Here is a 21,961-nt window from a genome sequence, read left to right on the forward strand (position 1 = left end):
GCATTTCTTTGTTTCCTTCTCTTTTTTTTCCTTCTTTCAAGCTATTTTTTTCCTTCTCAAAACTAATTTGTTGTGTCGTATATGATATTATATTTATGATGATCTAACAAGAAGTTTTTATTTTTATTTCAATTTTTTTTTTGCAGATATTGAAAAATCAATAATTTGGAGTTACTCATCTATCTTAAAGTAAGTGATTTTTATTAAATTACAATTTTCAGTATTATTAATTAAATTTACCATTGTTATGTTTCGTGTTATATCATTCATATTTTGTACTTCATACAATTTAAGATGATAATGTTTTTGAAGAGGTGACAAATTTTAATGTTAAAACGGATACATATGTCTTTATATTCATATCGTGAAGAATTGTAGCAGTTGTAATCTTAAAAATAATTATCGTATGAAAATATGATTTTTAAATTAATTATTTTTATATAAACCTTAAAATTATATTATACTTTAACCAAACATGTATTATATTATAATATATTATTCATTTTTAATAATTATAACAATGAGTTGTAAATTGATTCAATAATACAAAAAATAATTTTATTTATCAAAAACATTAAAGATCAATTTGAATTCGAATTTAAACTGTAATTTGAGTTATTTTGTTTGGTAATTATGACATAATGTTGTGTTGTGATTAATTATATTCTCGTAACACAGAGAATGTGAAAATGGACACTATATCAGTGGCGTTGTATGTCAATGGTTACGTAGTTGTACAACAAGGAACTGTGGAATACAGCAAGCATGCTGTTAAGATGATGACGGTACCACGTTCCATAACTTATTCTGATTTGATGAGGAGATTGTATAAAAAGTTAAATATTAACAGCAAAGAATTCAAGCTGAAGGTGTCTACTAAATATGTATACATGGAGATGACGCATAGAATAGAGTTTCAACTTTGTCTCGAAGATGACGATAATTTACATTTTATGACATCTCAGATTGATCTACAGTGTTTACATTTGTATATTGAGTCTGAGCCAATACCAAATAATGTTTGTTCCAATAATCTAGAAGCCTACATCCCATGTATTACGCAAGGATTGAGTACAATGGGTTTCGATGATGGAGGAGGAACTTCAAATGTTGTTAGGGGTGAAGATGAACAACCAAATAATTGGGATCGATATGTGAATAGTCATGTAGTTGAACAAACCATTCCATGGCCAGATGATAGGCATAGATGGGAGTCTAGTGCATATACACCATATGACGAACAAACGATGTGCGATTTCTTTATGGATAGTTACCATGATGAGGATAGTGATGAAGATTCACCTTCCAACGATTCTGAAGATGGTAATGGTGATGAATATGATGACAATAATACATGTGAACATGATGTCAATAACCGACGAGTTCCAAATGAGGGTACATCATCTCAAGCATGGAGGCAAGGTACGGTGCTTGCCAATATTCAAACGGATAGGCCGATAACCTATGAAGATCCACCATTTTTCAGCCAAGTGTATGATGAAAAAATTCCAGATTCTCCAGATCTCCCATATGCAAGTCGCACCACCTATTACAACCCTGAAAGAGGCGAGTTGTGCATTAACATGGTATTTAAGGACAAAAAAGAACTTATTGCAAGTGTTAAAGACTACTCTGTTAGGGTTACAAGACAAGAGTACCGTGTTGTCCAAAGCTCGCCAACGTTTTGGAAAGTTTGCTGCAAAAATAAGTCTTCAACTATGCAATGTCAATGGGGTCTTCGAGCATCACTCAAGGTGAAATCGGGCTATTGGAAAATCACTAAGTATGGTGGGTCACACACATGTATCTCTAGTCATGTTGGCATTGACCATCATAATATGGACATGAACATGGTGGCAAATACTCTTGTGGGTATCGTTCATTATGACCCTTCATATGAAATCAAATATGTAATGCAACTAATTAAGGACAAATTTGGGTACAATATTTCGTATCACAAGGCATGGCATAGCTTGAGGCGAGCTGTTGAGAATGTTTATGGAACATGGGAAACTTCTGTTCGACGACTACCGAGATATATGGGCGCCCTCGTGAAGCACAATCCAGGCTCTATTGTTGAGTGGAACCATATTGATACATATAACCCAACAATGAAGATTTTGAACTATGTGTTTTGGGCATTCAGACCGTGCATAGATGGGTTTGAACATTGTCGTAGGGTTATTAGCATCGATGGAACCCATTTATATACCAAGTACAAGTACAAAATGTTGATAGCAGTTGGATTGGATGCAAACAATCAGGTGTTGCCAATGGCTTTTGCGATTGTTGATGAAGAAACATACGACTCATGGAAATGGTTCCTTGATAATGTAAGCAAACATGTCATTCGTGGGGCTAGAGATATATGTGTTATCTCTGATAGGCATCGGGCTATCGTAAGCGCTGTGGATGATATACAAGCTTTCAAACCGCCTCGTGGTGTACACCATTTTTGTTTGAGACATGTGTGCTCAAATTTCAACAATCAGTCTAAGAATGTTCATTTGAAAGATCTGTGTTGGCGAGCGGGAACTCAACATCAGATACGTAAGTTTGATGCCACAATGGATGCAATTAAAAACCATAACCCGAATGCGTATCGATACTTGTCTGGGATTTCACGTGAGAAGTGGACGATGGCTCATGATGGTGGGTGGCGTCGTGGTGTGATGACGACAAATATGTTCGAGTGTTTGAATGGTGTGTTGAAGGGTGCAAGACGTCTTCCTATTTCAGCAATTGTGCAGTTAACAATTGGACGTTGTGTAAAATATTTCTTTGACCGTAAAGAAAGAATTGCATGTATGGTGGCAAACAACCAACCGTGGCCTGATTTTGCATTCCACAAATACGAGCAATGGTCAATCAAATCAAGCAATCACAGTGTTAGCAGATACGAAATCAGTGACAAATCTGCATCCGTAGTAACACGTGGACGACTAGGACACAATGAACATGTACAAGTTGTGAACTTGAGTAATCGTGATTGCTCGTGCGGGAAATGGACAATTTTTGGAATACCTTGCTCTCATGCCATATGCACAGCAAAGTGGTACGGATTGGACCCGATGGAATTAATGCAACCATGGTTTAATATGTACCAATATGTTAAAACATATGAAGGAAGATTTATCCCAATACCAGATGAAGCATATTGGGATGCCGCAGAATTTGAATTAAACCATAATCAAGATCGACGTGAAAACGAAGAGCTTGTAGACATAGAACATCAAGGTTGCATAATGAGATGGATCGACCAACAACAAGAGAGAGACAAACCTATGCACGTGGTGGCACGTCATAATCATGGAGTTTCATGTGTGATTTATCATAATAATATTAAGAGTTGTGTTGCAAGTTAAGTGTGATTGTGTATTAAGTGTGTAATATCAACAATCTTTAAATAATTGTAGTTGTTGTCGTGGTTGTAATTGATATTTGATTATTTGCTTTGGTCTTTGTTATTTATTTTGTCAATAAATTTATATCGCGTTATATGATTTATGTAAATATAAATCTGTATTAGAAAATACATTAAATTTTCAACTTGGTTAATTACATATAAGTCAACATTTTGTAAATAAATTTTTTTATAGTGTTTTTTAACAATATTTTCAAATATATGAATTGTAATCGTATAATATATATTATACAAATGCCATTATATATCATATTATTTTCAAACATAGAAGTTTGTTTCCACGTTCAATAATACATTTAAAATAATAATACATTGCAAAACAATAAAAAATAGAAATAGTTACTTAAAAAATCCTTCAAACACAAATATTATAACAATCCAAAATAAAGGTGCGAAAACAAAATAACAAACTACGATTGACGAGAATATGAAATCAACATGCATAGATGATATATTAATACTAGTAGTAATAGAAATGGCCAGTGCCGCAACCGCGTGGTATACGCACTCGTACACTTCTGCGCAAGTTAAAATGTTCTGTTTCCATCTCTGTATTACGATATGTCTCTGTATTACGATCTCTGTTTAAATTGTCTGGAGCAAAACCAGATGAAGTGGCGGAAAATCCATGGAAAGGAATCGGTGAACTCAAATAGTTCGAACGCATTTCGTGATAAAATGAACGTACTTCATTATCAAACTGTCAATGGTCAGAATTTAGAAGCTCAGTGAGAGATACACTACTAGCAACATCTGGAGTGTGAAAACCATATTGCATCAATGGTTGATAGTCAACATTATACACTGCTGATGGCTGATGTAACGGTCCAGACATTTCATGAACACGTGACGGTCCATGCATGTAATGACCATGTGATGTGCCAGGGACGTCAAATCCATGTGGTGTACGATGTTGATGTAAATCAGATGAGCTACTAGAACTCGATTCACGTCGTCGTCGACGGCTACATTCCTCACGATTTTGAAACGAGTTTCTACGTGGTATATCATGTTGCACTTCTTCTTCATTAGATACCCTATTAAGTACATCACGAAGATGTCGTCCAATTCTCCAATCATCTTGAATGGCTTCTTCAAGTGCCTCCCTCGATTGTTCATGCACGTAAAGCCCTCCAAATCGATTTATGAGTGTGGTTGCTTCCTCGTCCTGCGTAACACAAATCAAATCAATTTAGAAAATGCTAGCAAATAAAGAAAATTAGTTTACATGGCTAAATTTTCATCAACACTAACCACAATGGCTCTGAAACATGCTTGTCCACTGGAGTAACCAACTCCTTCACTGTTCGGAGAAATGAACCGTATAGTGATGTTGTTGTACCATTTCTTATATTGATAGTCCACCATCATATGTCCAGAGACGAGCATATCCTCTGCGATATGTTTTTCCTTATTTTTCCAAATCTCAATTGGACCACTATTAAATTCTTTCCAATCAAAATTACGGTGTCCTGTTCGGGATAGATTATGTAGATCATCCCCATCAGTTGCAGGTTCGGGAATTCGTTGTCGCATTCCAAATTGACGCAACACCCGATTTGGACGATACATTTCTACAATATCAAAACAAATGAGAGGACATACACATCACCATATTTCCCCTTGATGTCCTTTAATGAATGCTTGCACATCAAGTGCTTCGAAATCGTAAACAGTCCAATTAAACTGAAATTAATAAATAAAAATAAAAAATCAATACGAGTGTTATATTTTTGTCAGTATTAATATGGATGAATATTGATTTTCAGACACCTGGCCATCCTCCATAAGATCAAGTATCTCGCGTATAATCCGTACTGAGTGGGTAGATGTATGAGTATGACTGAAATGACGAGCCCACCTAAATAAACAAATACAATTAATTTTAAATATTTTCATAACTCAAATGTTAAATTGATTTGCAAAAGTTTACCTTGCGCCATAAGGAGCGATAGGAAGAATTGTATCATAATTGTTATCATTTACATCGGGGGGCGCATGAACAATATGACAAAAACCATGTACATCAGGACTAAGAGATGTCATCCTGCTCCAAGCCCAAACCTGCATTAAACAAAATATCCTCATTAACAAAATTATATTTTTAGTTTCAAAAAATTGTCACATTATTGTAGACAAAATAATAAAGCTACATGTAATATCAACAAAGGCCCGCATATTATTTTCCTCCCTATAATTGATGATTTACATAACTCTCGATAAAGGAAAGATAATACAGCGCTTCCCCAACTATACCTACTCACCCGAGGAATATTATGAAGTAGCTGTAAATACATAAGACTCACACCACCACCACGGGAGTAAGGAAACATGCATCCTCCAATTACCATCAAGGCTATACATCGAGTGTATTGCACCACCTCCAAGTCTGAACTGTCGTTGTCGATATGGTTTTCTCTACAATGTGCGTCTAGAACAGCCATCGACAAGCGTCCTCCACTCACTAAAGATGCAGTGGGTGCGAAACCTAATAACTCGACACATTTTTGTTGCCATTCTTCAGCTGTGCGACTCATGTCGGTTCCCGTTACAGGCTGACCCTTAATATTCAAACCCCATATTATTTCAACATCTTGGAGTGTGACAGTGGCCTCACCAACACGCAAGTGGAATGTATGAGTCTCACGTCTCCACCTCTCGACTAAAGTTGTAATAAGATGATTGTCAATTGGTCGAAAACCACATCGGAGAATACCATATAATCCCATCTCATTCAAAAGGGTCAAAACACGATTATGAATTAAGCCGAGAACTATAAAGTTTCGAAATTCGGTTATCCGATCGTCTGACTTCTAAAATCGTATCGGTATTATCCCTTGATATTGTTCTTGAGATATGAGTCTCCTGCAAGTGAAGGACACTAGGGTCGATCGGTTTGATATATGCCCCCATCTTGTAAGACAAAACAAGAATAATTTGTTATTAATTAGAAATAAAAATACAAAATCAAAATTACATTTTTTAAATTACAATATTTTTTTGAGTCCACAAAACTAATAAAAATTTGTTTTGTTTTATTTTAAAAATAAGTAGAATGATTATATACTGATAAAAAATAAGAAAAGAAACAAATTTATATTATAATCTCATATCAGTTCAAACTTGCTACAACATTTTTTAGTTTATAATATTTTTTAACATTTTTTATCCCTAAAATTTAATTAACATCACAAAATTATTTTTCATTTGATCAAAATTTTCATTCTATTTAAAAGTGAAGGATTAAAAAAAGTTTTTAAAAATTCTCGGATTGTATCTAAATTATATTTAATGTCCTAATTTCTCTAAATTACGTAATACTCAACAATTAACTTTTGATTTGATAAAACAAGAGAAATTATTTATTTTTTCAAAACACTCATTTTTCGTCTTAATAATTATATTAAAATTACGACTGATATAACTCTTCACGATAAGAATATAAAGCCATCCGTATCCGTTTTAACATTAAAATTTGTCACTTCTTTAAAAACATTATCATCTTAAATTATATGAAGTAAAAAATATGAATGAAATATATAACACAAAATATAACAGTTGTAAATTTAATTAATAATATTAAAAATTGTAATTTAATAAAAATCACTGACTTTATGATAGATGAATAACTCCAAGCGACTGATATTTCAACACCTGCAAAATAAAAAAATTTAAATAAAAATTAAACTTCGTGTTAGATCATCATAAATATAATGTCATATATGAGACAATAAATTAATTTTGATAAAGAAAACAATATCTTGAAAGAAGAAAAAAAAAAGAGAAGGAAGCAGAGAAGGAAGCAAAGAAATACAGAAAGAAAATAGTTACCTGAAAATGAAGAAGAATGAATGGCAATACAATGCATATCGTGTTCTATTATTGATTGTGTTCTATTATTGATTGAAGAAGTACACGACAGTAATAAAAAAAAGATAAACAAAGAAAAATAAGAAAGGGGTGGGGTTTCAAAGCCCACCTCCTCGAGAATGCAAAAAAAGTCAGGATTCATTCATAAAGTGGGGTTTCAAACCCCACTTTATTATATTTTTAAAAAAAATTTAAATATGTTATATTTTTTAAAAAAATTTTAAAATTTGTAATATTTATTTAAAAAACTCAGGGCATGATGGCTTATTTTTATTGTTGATTAGAGTCAGTTATCAACCTACTGTCCAGGTCGTTTGATATAAAACAGAGTTAGTTACTCAACTCCATACTACTTTCCCTTAAACCCCAACTTTTTTCCCTCGTTCTCAACCTCAGGCGACTCCCATGCAACGTTGACAGGCGCAACCGGATGATCAAACGAGGGGTCGTACTCGGGTCTCCTGACCATGTTCTGGATACCTTTGAAAAACAGCCTCTTGTGGCCACGTCAATCAGGTTTTTGGCGCTGGTTCGTAAGCTATTCTGATGTAATTCCTCTTTGTTTTTGTTATTTTGTTCTTATAAAACAAATTTTACTTTCTTTTCCTTAGGATTGCTTTGATGACATGATTGAAAATGACCATTCAAATGAGCTAAATGGCATACTCAAATGCCTTTCTCAGAAAATCCGGTTGCTTATGATCTCTAGAACTGATGTTTCTGGAGTTGCTGAGATGTTTGATTTCATGGGATTGAGTGACGCTCTGGTCATTCGAGCATATTGTCGTCCCGTATCAGTCATGGAGGTATTTGGAAGTATTTCCCAGATTTATTTGTATGGGTCTTGTGTTAACTCTTTTTTTGACTTAATGACAGGGCATCCGTCATTTCTTTGTCCGCGAGCAGAAGGAGAAGCCTAAATATCATGTTTTGCTAGACGTGTTTCACGCTTTTAAAGTCCAAAAAATTTTTGTATTTCGCAACTCTAACAGTCAGGATTAACTTTCTTTGCCAATGTTTTCAAATTTTTTAATATTTTTGTGAGTTATTGATCAATATTGTGTTGTGTTCTGTGGCAGGTTACTAGTCTGCGAAAAAATATGCAAGCAAGCAACTTCGAAGTTTTAGAGATTAAAGGAAATACATCAACAGAGGAGTGTCATCGACGAATGGAAGAACTACGCTTAAAGAAATTCCTTATCACGACGGATGCTCTTGCGTCCGAACTTGTTGATGAAGAGGTTAGTTTGATTCTCTTTGTCATTAATATTAATTCATTCATTTATGAAGTTGTTTCTTAACTTTTGTTAGTCTTTGTAGGTTTCTTTGGTGATCAACTACGATCTTCCCGTCCACGCTCGGCAATACCTTCATCACACCGGGTGGCACGGGCGCTTTTCTAGCTATGTAATTGATTTCCTTTTTTCTTTGTCTTGCTATCCAGTTTTGTTACTCTTATAGTAGTTGCTCAATATCCCGAGTCTAATGAACGCGTTTAACAATGATATACAGGTTACTGTTATAAATTTTGTTGGTGAAGAAGACTGGAAGCTGGTCCAATTGATCGAGAAGATCTACAAGATCAAGATTGATCAAATGACACCGAACGTCTATGAGACTATGATGCTACTGTAAGGGACTGATTTTCGTATTTAATACCATATGTTTAGGTTATGTTACGCATAATATTAATTAGATATTTGTCCAGTGCTCCACACGACAGAATTTTGTTGTTTCAGAGTATCCAACCAGTATTTCAAGGGATGCTACTATAACTGTGGCAGACTATTTCTTAAAAGCAATAGAATGTCATAGCTGCTCGGAATGTATCAAGTTCTGTTTTCTAGGAAATTAAAAAAATGGAAGGAGTAAAGTAGTCACAAATCAATTATGAGATCAAGCAAATGAGGTTTTTAGGAAGATTGACAAGGAAATATAATCTGAGTATCAGCGGTACACAACCTCCTAGTTTGAGGGGTGGCTTGATTAGAACTCCAACTTACCTGCCTTGGGTGGTGAAAGAAGTTAGGCACATCTTTAGATTAAACAGGATAGGTTCACAATAATGTTGTCTTTATGCTTACTTGATGAATCAACTAGCTTATGTCCATCTGTTGACAGTATGTAATAGCTGCATCCTCTTATTGGCACACATACGATTTTAACAATCAAACAAATAATTGCCTTTTAATGGTAATTCGTAAGTCATTCAATGATCAACGAGTAAGGTGATTGAAGAAAGTACCTACAAACTGAGTGACAGCAGTAGCAAATTCATTCCCTATATGTTGAACTGCATATTTTGTTTCATGCATAACATTACTTGCTCTAAGAAATACAAAATCTGATCCTCTGTATTGGGCATGAGCAGTCTTCGACTTCTTCTCATTAATTAAAGTAGAAACCGCGTCTTTGTGTTTGCAGGAGAATTTGGCTTTGTGTTGATGCTAGGATTGGATCGTACGGCAGGAAATAGATCCCTATAGGATTTTTGGTCAATCTTTGACAAGCTACTCTTTTGATACACATGTCCTAACATACATGGTCTAAACAAGCATTTCTGGTATTTGATAGTGTATACATGACATATATGTTATTAACTTCTTTGAGCAAACATGCCTAGTTTGTGAAGGAATGCACTTATCTTGCAAATTAAATTACTCCCACACAATATGCAAACAAGCGTTTGCCAAAAAGATTGAAATACAGTGATACTCACGGGAAATTTAGGATCCGCTTTCAGTAAGTGTCACTAGTCCAGACGCAGGTTTTGAAATTATCCTGAGCCTGAAATCACAAGTAAGATTGTTAGAAGGGGGCCAGGAGGGTGTCCTGGCGTAGCCCCTCCGACGCTCAAGTCAGAGACTGAGGATATATGGGGGGAGCAGCTAAGGGTGCTGCTGAAAACAATATAGTGAATGAATGAATTAACACTCAAACCTGGTATTTATAAGAGAATACCTGGGCCCTTGATGGGCATGTCTTTCATTTGGGCTAGGAATGGGCCAGGGGTAATGGGCACATACATGGGGTATCACCAGTCTCCCCCTCTCGAGTCGAACTGAATCGGAAGGTTCGAAGTTCGATTAATTGTGTTGTCCTCGGTTTACGGGGAGTGAGTTGCACATTTTCTTCCTGCCGCTCGTCAGTCTCCAAAACTTTTGAAACAAATCAAGCTGCAATACTACTATGCGGGGAAAGATTTGATCTGGGCTTCCTCCCTGCTCCGGTCACCTCCTTACTTCATTCTCACTTCTCCCATACAGAATTTTCACTGCAATTCATTCACCAGCTCTCCATCGCCTGGGAACAGCATGCTCCCACATACACTTGTCTCACCCTCGCCCAACCACCTAGCCCTCATGCCCTCGCCCAACCACCTAGCCCTCTCGCACTCACGCCACACCTTCGTCTCGCCCTCGCCGAACGCCGCGCGCCTGCCCCTTCGAACGCTCGCCCCACAACCCAGCCTCGCCCACAGACTCTCGCCCAGCCGCCTCTCCCCCGCCAAGGGCTCGCCCAACGCGCATACCCCGCGCCTGCCTCGCCCTCGCCGAGCGCGCCTTCGCCTAATGCGCAGACCTCCGCGCGAAGGCTCACCCATCGCATGCCAGCAGCATCGCTCTGTGCAACCATCGCCCATCGCGCCTGCTCGCCTCCAACCCTTGCCCTACCCGCACGCTCGCACTCGTCCTAGCCTGCCCGCACGCTCACCCTCGCACACCTTCGCCCACGACAGCGCACGCTCGCCCCGCCACCCTTGCCAATCTCGCCTCGCCCTCCGCCAGCTCGCCCCTCGCCCGAGTGCTCACGCTCGCCTGGCACCCGTCACCCAGCACGAGCGCCCCTGCCTCGCACACCCAGCCCGCACTCTCGCCTAGCACAGTGCCTCGCACTGTCCCTAGCACAATACAAAATTATTTTTCTGCTATGGCGTCGTCTAACAGAGGAGTTAGAGGGTGAGGGTGAAGAATTTTTATTTTCCTGCTAAGGCGTAGCCTAGCAGAGGATTTAAAGGGTGAAGGTGGATGATTTTTATTTTCCTCGTATGGCGTCGCCTAACAGAGGAGTTAGAGGGCGAGGGTGAAAAAATTTTATTTTCCTGCTAAGGCGTCGCTTAGCAGAGGATTTAGAGGGTGAAGGTGGATGATTTTTATTTTCCTGTTAAGGCGTCGCCTAGCAGAGGATTTAGAGGGTGAAGGTGGAGGATTTTTATTTTCCTGCTAAGGCGTTCGCCTAGCAGAGAATTTATAGGGTGAAGGTGGAAGATTTTTATTTTCCTGCAAGGCGTCGCCTAGCAGAGGAGTTAGAGTGTGATGGTGGAGAATTTTTATTTTCCTGCTAAGGCATCATCTAGCAGAGGAGCAGAGTTAGAGATGAGAAAAATTTTATTTTCCTGCAAGGCGTCGCCTAGCAGAGGAGTTAGAGTGTGATGGTGGAGAATTTTTATTTTCCTTCTAAGGCATCGTCTAGCAGAGGAGCAGAGTTAGAGAGGAGAAAAATTTTATTTTCCTGCTAAGACATCGCCTAGCAGAGGAGCAGAACTGGGGATGAGGAAAATTTTATTTTCCTGCTAAGACATCGCCTAGCAGAGGAGCAGAGGTGGGGAGGAGGAAAATTTTATTTTACTGCTAAGACATCGCCTAGCAGAGGAGCAGAGTTTGGGAGGAGAAAAATGTTATTTTCCTGCTACGACGTCGCCTAGCAGAGGATTTAGAGGGTGAAGGTGGAGGATTTTTATTTTCCTGCTAAGGCGTCGCCTAGCAGAGGAGTTAGAGTGTGAGGGTAGAGAATTTTTATTTTCCTGCTAAGGCATCGCCTAGCAGAGGAGCAGAAGTGGGGAGGAGAAAAATTTTATTTTCCTGCTAAGGCATCGTCCTAGCAGAGGAGTAGAGTTTGGGAGAAGAAAAATGTTATTTTCCTGCTACGGCGTTGCCTAACAGAGGAGTTAGAGGGCAGTGTTCTAGAAATCCCCGCCTAGGACCGCCTAGGCGCTGGGCGGTCCAAAACTGTCCCGATTTTAGGCTAGTCGAAACTTTTAGGCGCCACCGTATTAATCGGCCGCCTAGCGCAAAAGCCGCCTAGGCGATTTTACAATTAAAAATCCGCCTATGCGGTTTACACTTAAAAAAAATAAATTATGATATTTTTAATTATCCGGGTAAGAATAATTTTTTAAAAAAATTATTGTTTTTTTGTTTGATAATTTTTATTGTTTTATTTGTTTATTTAGTTGGATGGTGGTATCTTTATGGACATGGTGTACCTAAATTGCAAAAAATGGCAAAAAGAATTCTTTCTTTGACTACAAGTTCTTCCGGTTGTGAGAGAAATTGGAGTACTTTTGAGGGAGTAAGTACTTAATTGATTATTCTATACTTATTATTATATATTTTTATATATGTATTCAATATTAATATTTTTTTAATGTAGATCCATACTAAGAAAAGAAATAGACTAGATACTGGAAGGTTGAACAATTTAGTTTATATTCAATTCAATGCCAAGATCATCAACTAGTAGAGAAGGCAAGAAGAAAAAAGAGTGGATGTTTTACTTGCTAGTGAAGTAACTATGGCACAAGGATGGATTGTTGATGGTGGAGATGAAGATGTTGAAACAAATGTTGAAGATGTAAGGGAACTTCACGAAGAAGAATTTGTATCAGATGAAGAGGAGGAAGAAGCAATGGATTTTGAGTTTGAATTCGATACAGAAGAAGTATTGGAAAAATATGGAGATGAACTAGAAGAGTTAGATGTTTAGGTTTAATATCAATATATTATGTCGGAAAAAATATTGAACAAATTTAATTTTCATTGTACAACGGTTGTAGTAAAGTAGTAAACGTATGTGGATGATTCATATATAAAAATTTATTAATATATATTTATTATTACAATTTTAAATTTTATAATAATATATATTTCATATACAAACATAATACTCATGAACCACTTAATGAATTTAAGCTTTAAAAAAAACCACCTAGACAACCGCCTAGTCGCCTAGGCGCTAGGCGGTAGGTAACCGCCCGCCTATCGCTTTTTAGAACACTGTTAGAGGGTGAGGGTGAAGAATTTTTATTTTCCTGCTAAGACGTCACCTAGCAGAGGATTTAGAGGGTGAAGGTGGAGAAATTTTATTTTCCTGCTGGGCGAGGGGCGCCAGGCGTGCGTGAGCACTAGGGCGAGGGGCGATCTGGCAGAGGGTGAGGCGAGATTGGCAAGGGTGGTGGGGCGAGCGTGCGCTGTCGTGGGCGAGGGTTTGCGATGCGGCGAGGCTAGGCAGGCGCTCGGCCGATGGAGAGACTAGCGAGGAGGGGAGAGAGCGAGCGTGCGCTCGGGCGCTCGGGCGAGGGTGAGACCGTCGAGGACGTGCGAGGGGGAGCGTGCGGGCAGGCTAGGACGAGGGCGAGCGTGCGGGCAGGCCGAGGGTTGGAGGCGAGCAGGCGTGTCGGGCGATGGGCGCGCAGAGTGATGCTGCTGGCATGCAATAGGCGAGCCTGCGCGCGGGGGTCTGCGCGTTAGACAAAGGCGCGCTCAGGGAGGGCGAGGCACGCGCGGGTATGCACGCTGGGCGAGCCCTCGGCGGGAGAGAAGGCGGCTGGGCGGGAGTCTGTGGGCGAGGCTGGGTTGTGGGGCGAGCGTTCGAAGGGGCAGGCGCGCAGGCGTTCGGCGAGGGCGAGACGAAGGTGTGGCGCGGGTGCGAGAGGGCTAGGTGGTTGGGCGAGGGTGAGGCAAGTGTACGTGGGAGCATGTTGTTACCAGGTGATGGAGAGCTGGTGAATGAATTGCAGTGGAAATTATGTATGAGAGAAGTGAGAATGAAGTAAGGAGGTGACCAGAGCAGGGAGGAAGCCCAGATCAAATCTTTCCCCGCAGAGCGGGATTGCAACTTGATTTGTTTCCAAAGTTTTGGAGACTTACGAGCGGCAGGAAGAAAATGCACAACTCACGCCCCGTAAACCGAGGACAACACAATTAATCGAACTTCGAACCTGCGATTCAGTTCGAATCGAGAGGGGGAGACTGGTGATACCCCATGGATTGGCCCGTTACCCCTGGCTCATTCCTAGCCCAAATGGAAGACAAGATCATCAAGGGCCCATGTATTCTCTTATAAATACCAGGTTTGAGTGTTAATTCATTCATTCACTATATTGTTTTCAGCAGCACCCTTAGCCGCTCCCCCCATATATCCTCAGTCTCTGAGTTGAGCGTCGGAGGGGCTACGTCAGGACACCCTCCTGGCCCTATTCTAACGATCTTACTTGTGATTTCAGGCTCATGGTAATTTCAAAACCTGCGTCTGGACTAGTGACACTTACTGGAAGCGGACCCTAAATTTCCCGTGAGTATCAACTAAAAACTTAAAAATAATTATATATATTTTTAAAATTTAAAAAAAATGCCCTTAACTTCTATTTTCTGGCTTTGGTCAGACGACGATGATTAGCAAAATAGAAATCTTTTTGCGTCAAAGAATGTAAATTGACATTAATTGAAAATAACAAGCATTTAATTGCTTTCTTATTTTTTTTTAAAAAAAAAACATCTGCAAGAAAGAAAGTCTTTATACTAAAAACGACAAAGATGGAGAATTCAACATTGTAAATATTATTTTTAGAATTGGAAGAAAGAAGTTAAAATACTTATAAAACAATAGAATCAGAACCCAAATTGGAGAAAGACAATCGAATGATCAATTTCCATATATTCTTTTAAATGAAAATCGTGAAACGCAAGGAGGGAACACAACTGGCGCAATGGTGGGCACTGGGCAACAGCCCACTTAGCGTGAAAAAAAATTTCGAAATGTTCGATATCTTATGTCGAATTTGTTGAAATTTACGGTATATCGAACATTTCAGTATTCTATGATAATAATATCAAAATTTTCTATATGATAACAGTATAAAATTTGAACATTTCGATATATATCGAAACGATATATAAATTTTAAAATATATAATATTTTTAAATAATAGAGTTATAAATTTAAAATATATATGATTTTTTAGTATAAAAATATATATATCGATACCGTATCGAAATATCAGTATACCACAAAATTTCGTTATAATCTGTATGCTAGTTATACTTATCGAAAATTTGGGTATACTGAATCTCGGTATACCGAAATATTCGATAAGATATTGATATATTTTTTTTTATACCATAATTTTCGATATGGTATACGATTTTCGGTACAATATGATATACCAGCTCTAAGCTCACTTGAAATTTGGCAACATAGCTTAAGTAGAGATATTAATTTAAATATTTTTTTCTTGAAAATTTATATTAATTTAAATATTTTTTAAAAAACTCTATATTAATTTAATTTCATATTGGGGAGTGTTATTTACACTCTAAAAAGTGTTAATAACACTTTACTTTATTTAATTACTTTATTGTTAGACATGATTGTCCTCATAGTATGTTGCCTAATATAATAAGATCTTAATTTACCTTAAATAACTCATATATAATATTTTTGTATTTCAAAAAATAAAATTTTAATAATCTTATCGCAATATCTTATCATATATAAATAAAATATAAAATTAAATATCTTGATATTAAAATATTTACATTTCGTCCCAAGTTTTAGTACATATAAAATCTTGCACGATTTTTTCATGAAAATAAATAAACAGCTGAGATGTAAATTTGATTTGACAAAATTTTATTTATGTTTGATATAAACACTAAGACTAAAATTAAAATTTTATATCTTTATTTTGTAATATGTCATCTAGTGATTAACAACAAAAATTCTATAAGATAAAACATGGGCCGTCTCTAAACCCAAGGGTAACGTCGAACCATCCAATTGGGCCGATTTCACAAATAAATCAAAACCGACACCCATTAACACACACTCAACCAAGTACAATTCCGACAGTACACGTACACAAGTCCAAAATGACAAGGGGGATTGATGTTGCATCGGGTCTCTCTCATATATCACAGTCCCAAAATTATGTTCAATTTGTTGTGAAAAAGTAAAAATTTATGGTAAAAAATAAAAATCTCAAACTCTCAAAATTTACCAAACTACACACTTTATAATATTTTTCTCTCTACTCAATTGTGATTTTCTTCACAGATGAGAGATCTATTTATAGGAAATCTTTACAAATAATCCAAAAATAAAATACATCATTACCTACATCATCACACACTAATTTTCAATATTTACAACTCTTATTTTCAACATTCAAATATTCAATACACACATTTTAAATATATTTTTCAACACTCCCCCTTGTGATGATGATCATAATGATTGTCTTCATTACGTGTTTTTATACTGCCTCGTTAAAAACCTTACTAGGAAAAACCCATTGGGATAAAAACCATAGCAAGGGAAAAAGAGTGCAGTCACGTAAACTCCCCCTCATGTTGACACGAACAATTCTTCACAAATTTCGTAGATTGCGCATCCCAATATTATATATATGATTTCTGAATATTGACGTAGGAAGCGCCTTTGTGAAGAGATCTGATGAATTTTCACTTGATTGAATGTGACGAACATCAATACATTTATTCTTCTCAAGCTCCTTGGTGAATGCGAAGAACTTAAGAGGAATATGTTTAGTTCTGTCGCTTTTTATGTATCTTTCTTTCATTTGAGCAACACATGCAGCATTATCTTCATATAGTATCACAGGCTTCTCGTCGAATGATAATCCGCATGAGATTTGGATATGTTGGGTCATTGATTTTAACCACACACATTCACGACTTGCTTCATGTAGTGCAATAATCTCGGCATGATTTGATGAAGTTGTTACGAGCGTTTGTTTCTGTGAACGCCAAGAAATTGCAGTGCCTCCACGAGTAAAAACATATCCAGTTTGGGAACGTGCCTTGTGTGGATCAGATAAGTATCCAGCATCGGCATAACCAATTATACTTGGATTAGCATCTTTTGAATACAAAAGTCCCAAGTCTGTCGTTCCTCGTAGATAACGGAATATATGTTTAATTCCGTTCCAGTGTCTCTTTGTTGGATATGTCCTAAATCTTGCCAACAAATTTACGGCAAAAGATATATCAGGCCTTGTACAATTTGTAAGATACATAAGGGCACCGATAGCACTTAGATATGGTATTTCTAGACCAAGAATATCTTCGTCTTCTTCACATGGACGGAATGGATCCTTTTCTATATTTAATGATCTAACAACCATTGGAGTACTTAAAGGATTTGATTTATCCATATTAAAACGTTTAAGGATCTTTTCTGTTTAATTTGTCTGGTGAACAAACATTCCACATTCTTTTTGTTCAATTTGCAAACCCAACTGCTTGGTTTTTCCAAGATCCTTCATTTCAAATTCTTCCTTCAAGTATGACACAACTTCTTGAATTTCCTTATTCGTTCCAATGATGTTTAAATCATCAACATATACAGCAATAATTACGCATCCGGATGTTGTTTTCTTAATGAAAACACAAGGGCATATTGAATTATTTACATATCCCTTTTTCATCAAGTGATCACTTAGTCGATTATACCACATTCGACCAGATTGCTTTAACCCATATAATGATCTTTGTAATTTCACAGAATAACATTCTCTTGGTTTTGAACTTTGTGCTTCAGGCATCTTAATCCTTCAGGGATTTTCATATATATATTACTATCAAGTGATCCATATAAGTAAGTAAGCTGTAACAACATCCATAAGACGCATTTCTAAATTTTCAGATACCGCCAAGCTAATCAAATACCGAAACGTAATTGCATCCATCACGGGAGAATACGTTTCTTCATAATCAATTCCAGGCCTTTGAGAAAAACCTTGTGCAACAAGTCGAGCTTTATATCTCACTATTTCATTTTTCTCATTTCGCTTTCAAATAAAAACCCATTTGTATCCAACAGGTTTTACACCTTCAGGTGTAAGGACTATAAGTCCAAAAACATTACGTTTATTTAGCGAATCCAATTCAACCTGGATGGCTTCTTTCCATTTTATCCAATCCTGCCGATTTTTACATTCACCAAAAGATTTTGGTTCATGATCTTCATTATCATTTATGATGTCGATTGCCACATTATAAGAAAATATATCATCAATTTCTTCTATATCTTTTCGGTTCCATATTTTTCCAGTATTAATGTAATTTATAGAGATTTCATGATTCTCGTCAGTTTGTGGTTCTGACAGCATATTTTCATCATCATGTGTTTCTTCAGGAATACCATTCTCTATTTTGTGATCATCATGTGTTTCTTCAGGAACATCATTCTTTATTTTGTGATAATCGTGTTTCTCTATAAATTTTCTTTTTCGAGGATTTTTATCCTTGGAACCGACTGGCCTTCCACGCTTCAGGCGTTTAATGACATCATGAGTATCTTCAATTTGTTTCTTTGGAATTTCAATTCGAGCAGGGACATTTGCAGCATGTATATATGATTTAGTTATCCCTTTTGTGTCAGCAAATGCATCTGGTATTTGATTGGCTATTCTTTGCAAGTGTACAATTTGTTGTACATCTTTTTCACATTGTTTTGTTCTTGGATCCAGATGTAACAATGATGATACATGCCATGTAATTTCTTTTTCGGTATGTTTATGTTCTCCCCCTAACATTGGGAAGATTTCCTCATTAAAATGACAATCAGCAAAACGTGCTGTGAACACGTCGCCTGTCTGAGGTTCAAGATATCGAATGATTGATGGACTATCATAACCGATATAAATTCCAACCTTTCTTTGAGGTCCCATTTTTTTTCGTTGCGGTGGTGCAATAGGCACATACACCATACATCCAAAAATTCTCAAATGAGAAATGTCTGGTTCTTTACCAAATGCAAGCTGCAATGGGGAGTATTTATGATATGCACTTGGTCTGATGCGAATTAATGAAGCAGCGTGTAAAATTGCATGTCCCCATATAGAAATAGGGAGCTTTGTTTTCATAATCATTGGTCTAGCAATCATTTGCAGACGTTTAATCAATGATTCAGCCAATCCATTCTTTGTATGTACATGAGCAACATGATGCTCAACAATGATTCCCATAGACATACAATAATCATTAAAAGTTTGGGAAGTAAATTCAACAGCATTATCAAGTCTAATTTTCTTGATTGTATAATCGGGAAATTGATTCATCAATTTTATTATTTGAGCAAGTAATCTTGCAAATGCAACATTTCGAGTTGACAATAAACATACATGTGACCATCTGCTGGAGGCATCAATCAATACCATAAAGTATCTGAATGATCCACATGATGGATGGATTGGTCCACAAATATCACCCTGAATACGTTCAAGAAACATTGGTGATTCAGTTTGGATTTTGGCTGGTGATGGTCTTATAATAAGTTTTCCAAGAGAACATGCTTTACATTGAAACTTATTATTCTGAAAGATCTTCCGGTCTTTCAGCGGATGACCATGTGTATTTTCTATAATTCTTCGCATCATTGTTGAACCAGGTTGTCCCAATCGATCATGCCAATTGGTTAATATTGAAGAATTATCAACTACCATGTTTGATTCAATCAGACTTATATGTGTATAATGCAATCCAGTAGGGAGCATTGGTAGTTTTTCAATCACATATTTCTTTCCCAATTTATATGTGATAAGACACATATATTTCTTATTCCCTTCATTCATTGTTTGAGTATCATACCCATGAGAATATATATCATTAAAACTCAACAAATTTCTTTTCGATTGTGGTGAATATAAAGCATCATTGATAAAAAATTTTGTACCATTAGGTAACAAAAATTGTGCTTTACCACATCCTTTAATCAAGTCTACATGACCTGATATTGTATTCACCGTTGTTTTTGTTGGTTTTAGTTCCAAGAAATATCTTTTATCTCGGAGGATAGTGTGCGTTGTACCACTATCGGGTATGCAAACTTTAGCTTTGCTCATAGCATTTTCCATTTTTTGAACTTCAAAAAAATATGCAATGAAATAAAATTACTGGCAATATATATTTAAATATAACACATATCATAATTATACAATAAAACATTATATGGATACATGAAAAATAAATTATTGTACATTTATATTCTACCAGTATATTGTTCATTTTCAGAGAAATCATTGAGAAAATCTGCAGCATCAATATTGTTCATTTCTATCCCACCAACATATTGATCATTTCCAGAGAAATCATTCATAAAATCACCAGCATCAAAATGAGTTGAATCACTCAAATGGTCACTGCGTTCAGTGAAGTTGGTCTCCTTTTCTTTCCCCTTTAATGATTCTTTATAAAGTTTACAAAGGTGTTCAGGGGCTCGACAAATTTTGGACCAATGTCCTGGAGTACCACATCTGAAACAAGAACTTTCATATCTTTTTGAGTGATTCTCATTAACACTTGTATTCTCATGATGCCTTTTCTGTGGATGGTTTGGGACGCTCTTTTGAGATGAATTATAAAAATAACTATCTCTATTGTTTTAAAAACCACGGCCTCGACCATGACCACGGCCAATTCCACGTCCACGTCCACGTCCACGACCTCGACCTCGACCAAAACCTTGTCTTCGAATTTGATTTTGGTTTCCAGGTTTAAATTCATTTTTACTTACAACATTTACTTCTGGAAATGCTGTTGATCCAGTGGGTCGGGACTGATGATTTCTCATTAATAGCTCGTTGTTTTTTTCCGCCACAAGAAGACAGACGATGAGTTCAGAATATCTCGTAAATCCACGTACTCTATATTGTTGCTGTAGAGTAATATTTGATGCATGAAACGTGGAAAATGTTTTTTCAAGCATTTCTGATTCTGTGACCTCATGTCCACAAAATTTTAGCTGCGAGATTATTCGATACATCGCTGAATTATAATCGTTGACTTTCTTAAAATCTTGGAATCTTAACATATTCCATTCATCACGGGCGATCGGAAGTATAACTTCCCTTATATGTTCAAATCTTTCTTTCAATCCTTTCCACAAAGCCATTGGATCTTTTTCAATTAAATATTCACATTTCAATCCCTTGTCGAGATGTCGACGCAAAAATATAATGGCTTTTGCCTTTTCTTGTGATGTCGATATGCCATTTTCTTTTATTGTCTTACTTAGACCCAATGACTCAAGATGCATTTCTACATCGAGAGTCCATGGCATATAATTTTTTCCCGTGATGTCGAGCGCAACAAATTCGAGCTTTGTCAAATTTGACATGGTGGTACTAAAAAAAATTACGATGTATTTTATTAGTTAATGAATATTGCAATACAAAGTAATGGATAAACAACAAGTACAAGCATTTGTAAAAATAAAGAAAACACACGAGGAAGATATTCTCCGATAAATAAAAGACTCGTGAGTATGATAACCAAAATAATTAAAAATAACCTTGAGAAAGCCATCTTCTTTTTTCTTCGAAAATTTAGTGAAGAATAATTTTTAGAGAAGAAGAGAAAGTTGGAGTGATTGAATGTGTTTATGAGATCATATTTATAGGGCAAAAACTAGCCGTTTTGTTACCGTTTATGACCGTTGGTCTATAAAAAAATAAAGGTATGTATTTGTATAATTTTATGGTAATAATATGGTGTATATAATATTAGACATATTTAAATAATTATGTATATCATATCACATTATTATAATGATGTGTCATAAGTTATTTTGTTTAAAAATCTTATA

The 21,961-nt window shown here is 36.6% G+C and overlaps 3 protein-coding genes across 3 annotated transcripts; all 3 read left to right on the forward strand.

Annotated features, from left to right (window-relative positions):
- Nucleotides 1-140: 140 nt before the first annotated feature.
- LOC142504461 (uncharacterized) lies at nucleotides 141-3,365 on the forward strand. Its single transcript, XM_075617324.1, has 2 exons — nucleotides 141-189; nucleotides 679-3,365. Exon 2 carries the CDS (start codon nucleotides 690-692, stop codon nucleotides 3,363-3,365), a length of 2,676 nt encoding a protein of 891 aa, XP_075473439.1. The 5' UTR covers nucleotides 141-189; nucleotides 679-689.
- Nucleotides 3,366-7,721: 4,356 nt separating this feature from the next.
- On the forward strand, nucleotides 7,722-8,381 carry LOC142556763 (uncharacterized). The gene is made up of 3 exons (XM_075668251.1): nucleotides 7,722-7,823; nucleotides 7,906-8,100; nucleotides 8,171-8,381. Exons 1-3 carry the CDS (start codon nucleotides 7,725-7,727, stop codon nucleotides 8,294-8,296), a joined length of 420 nt encoding a protein of 139 aa, XP_075524366.1. The 5' UTR covers nucleotides 7,722-7,724; the 3' UTR covers nucleotides 8,297-8,381.
- A 29-nt stretch (nucleotides 8,382-8,410) lies between these two features.
- Nucleotides 8,411-8,929, forward strand: LOC142504462 (eukaryotic initiation factor 4A-6-like). Its single transcript, XM_075617325.1, has 3 exons — nucleotides 8,411-8,535; nucleotides 8,615-8,701; nucleotides 8,807-8,929. Exons 1-3 carry the CDS (start codon nucleotides 8,464-8,466, stop codon nucleotides 8,927-8,929), a joined length of 282 nt encoding a protein of 93 aa, XP_075473440.1. The 5' UTR covers nucleotides 8,411-8,463.
- The last annotated feature ends 13,032 nt before the right edge of the window (nucleotides 8,930-21,961 follow it).

This window comes from Primulina tabacum, chromosome 9 (genome assembly GCF_025594145.1).
Source record: "Primulina tabacum isolate GXHZ01 chromosome 9, ASM2559414v2, whole genome shotgun sequence".
Classification (NCBI taxonomy): domain Eukaryota; kingdom Viridiplantae; phylum Streptophyta; class Magnoliopsida; order Lamiales; family Gesneriaceae; genus Primulina; species Primulina tabacum.

What these genes read in the sequence shown, in the direction of transcription:
- LOC142556763 (XM_075668251.1), top strand. Translation starts at nt 7,725, where the DNA reads ATGATCAAACGAGGGGTCGTACTCGGGTCTCCTGACCATGTTCTGGAT. An exon ending in CAATCAGGTTTTTGGCGCTG is followed by an intron (nt 7,824 to 7,905) that starts GTTCGTAAGCTA and finishes TCTTTTCCTTAG; the next exon opens with GATTGCTTTGATGACATGAT. An exon ending in GTCCCGTATCAGTCATGGAG is followed by an intron (nt 8,101 to 8,170) that starts GTATTTGGAAGT and finishes ACTTAATGACAG; the next exon opens with GGCATCCGTCATTTCTTTGT.
- LOC142504462 (XM_075617325.1), top strand. Translation starts at nt 8,464, where the DNA reads ATGGAAGAACTACGCTTAAAGAAATTCCTTATCACGACGGATGCTCTT. An exon ending in CCGAACTTGTTGATGAAGAG is followed by an intron (nt 8,536 to 8,614) that starts GTTAGTTTGATT and finishes TAGTCTTTGTAG; the next exon opens with GTTTCTTTGGTGATCAACTA. An exon ending in ACGGGCGCTTTTCTAGCTAT is followed by an intron (nt 8,702 to 8,806) that starts GTAATTGATTTC and finishes AATGATATACAG; the next exon opens with GTTACTGTTATAAATTTTGT.
- LOC142504461 (XM_075617324.1), top strand. Translation starts at nt 690, where the DNA reads ATGGACACTATATCAGTGGCGTTGTATGTCAATGGTTACGTAGTTGTA.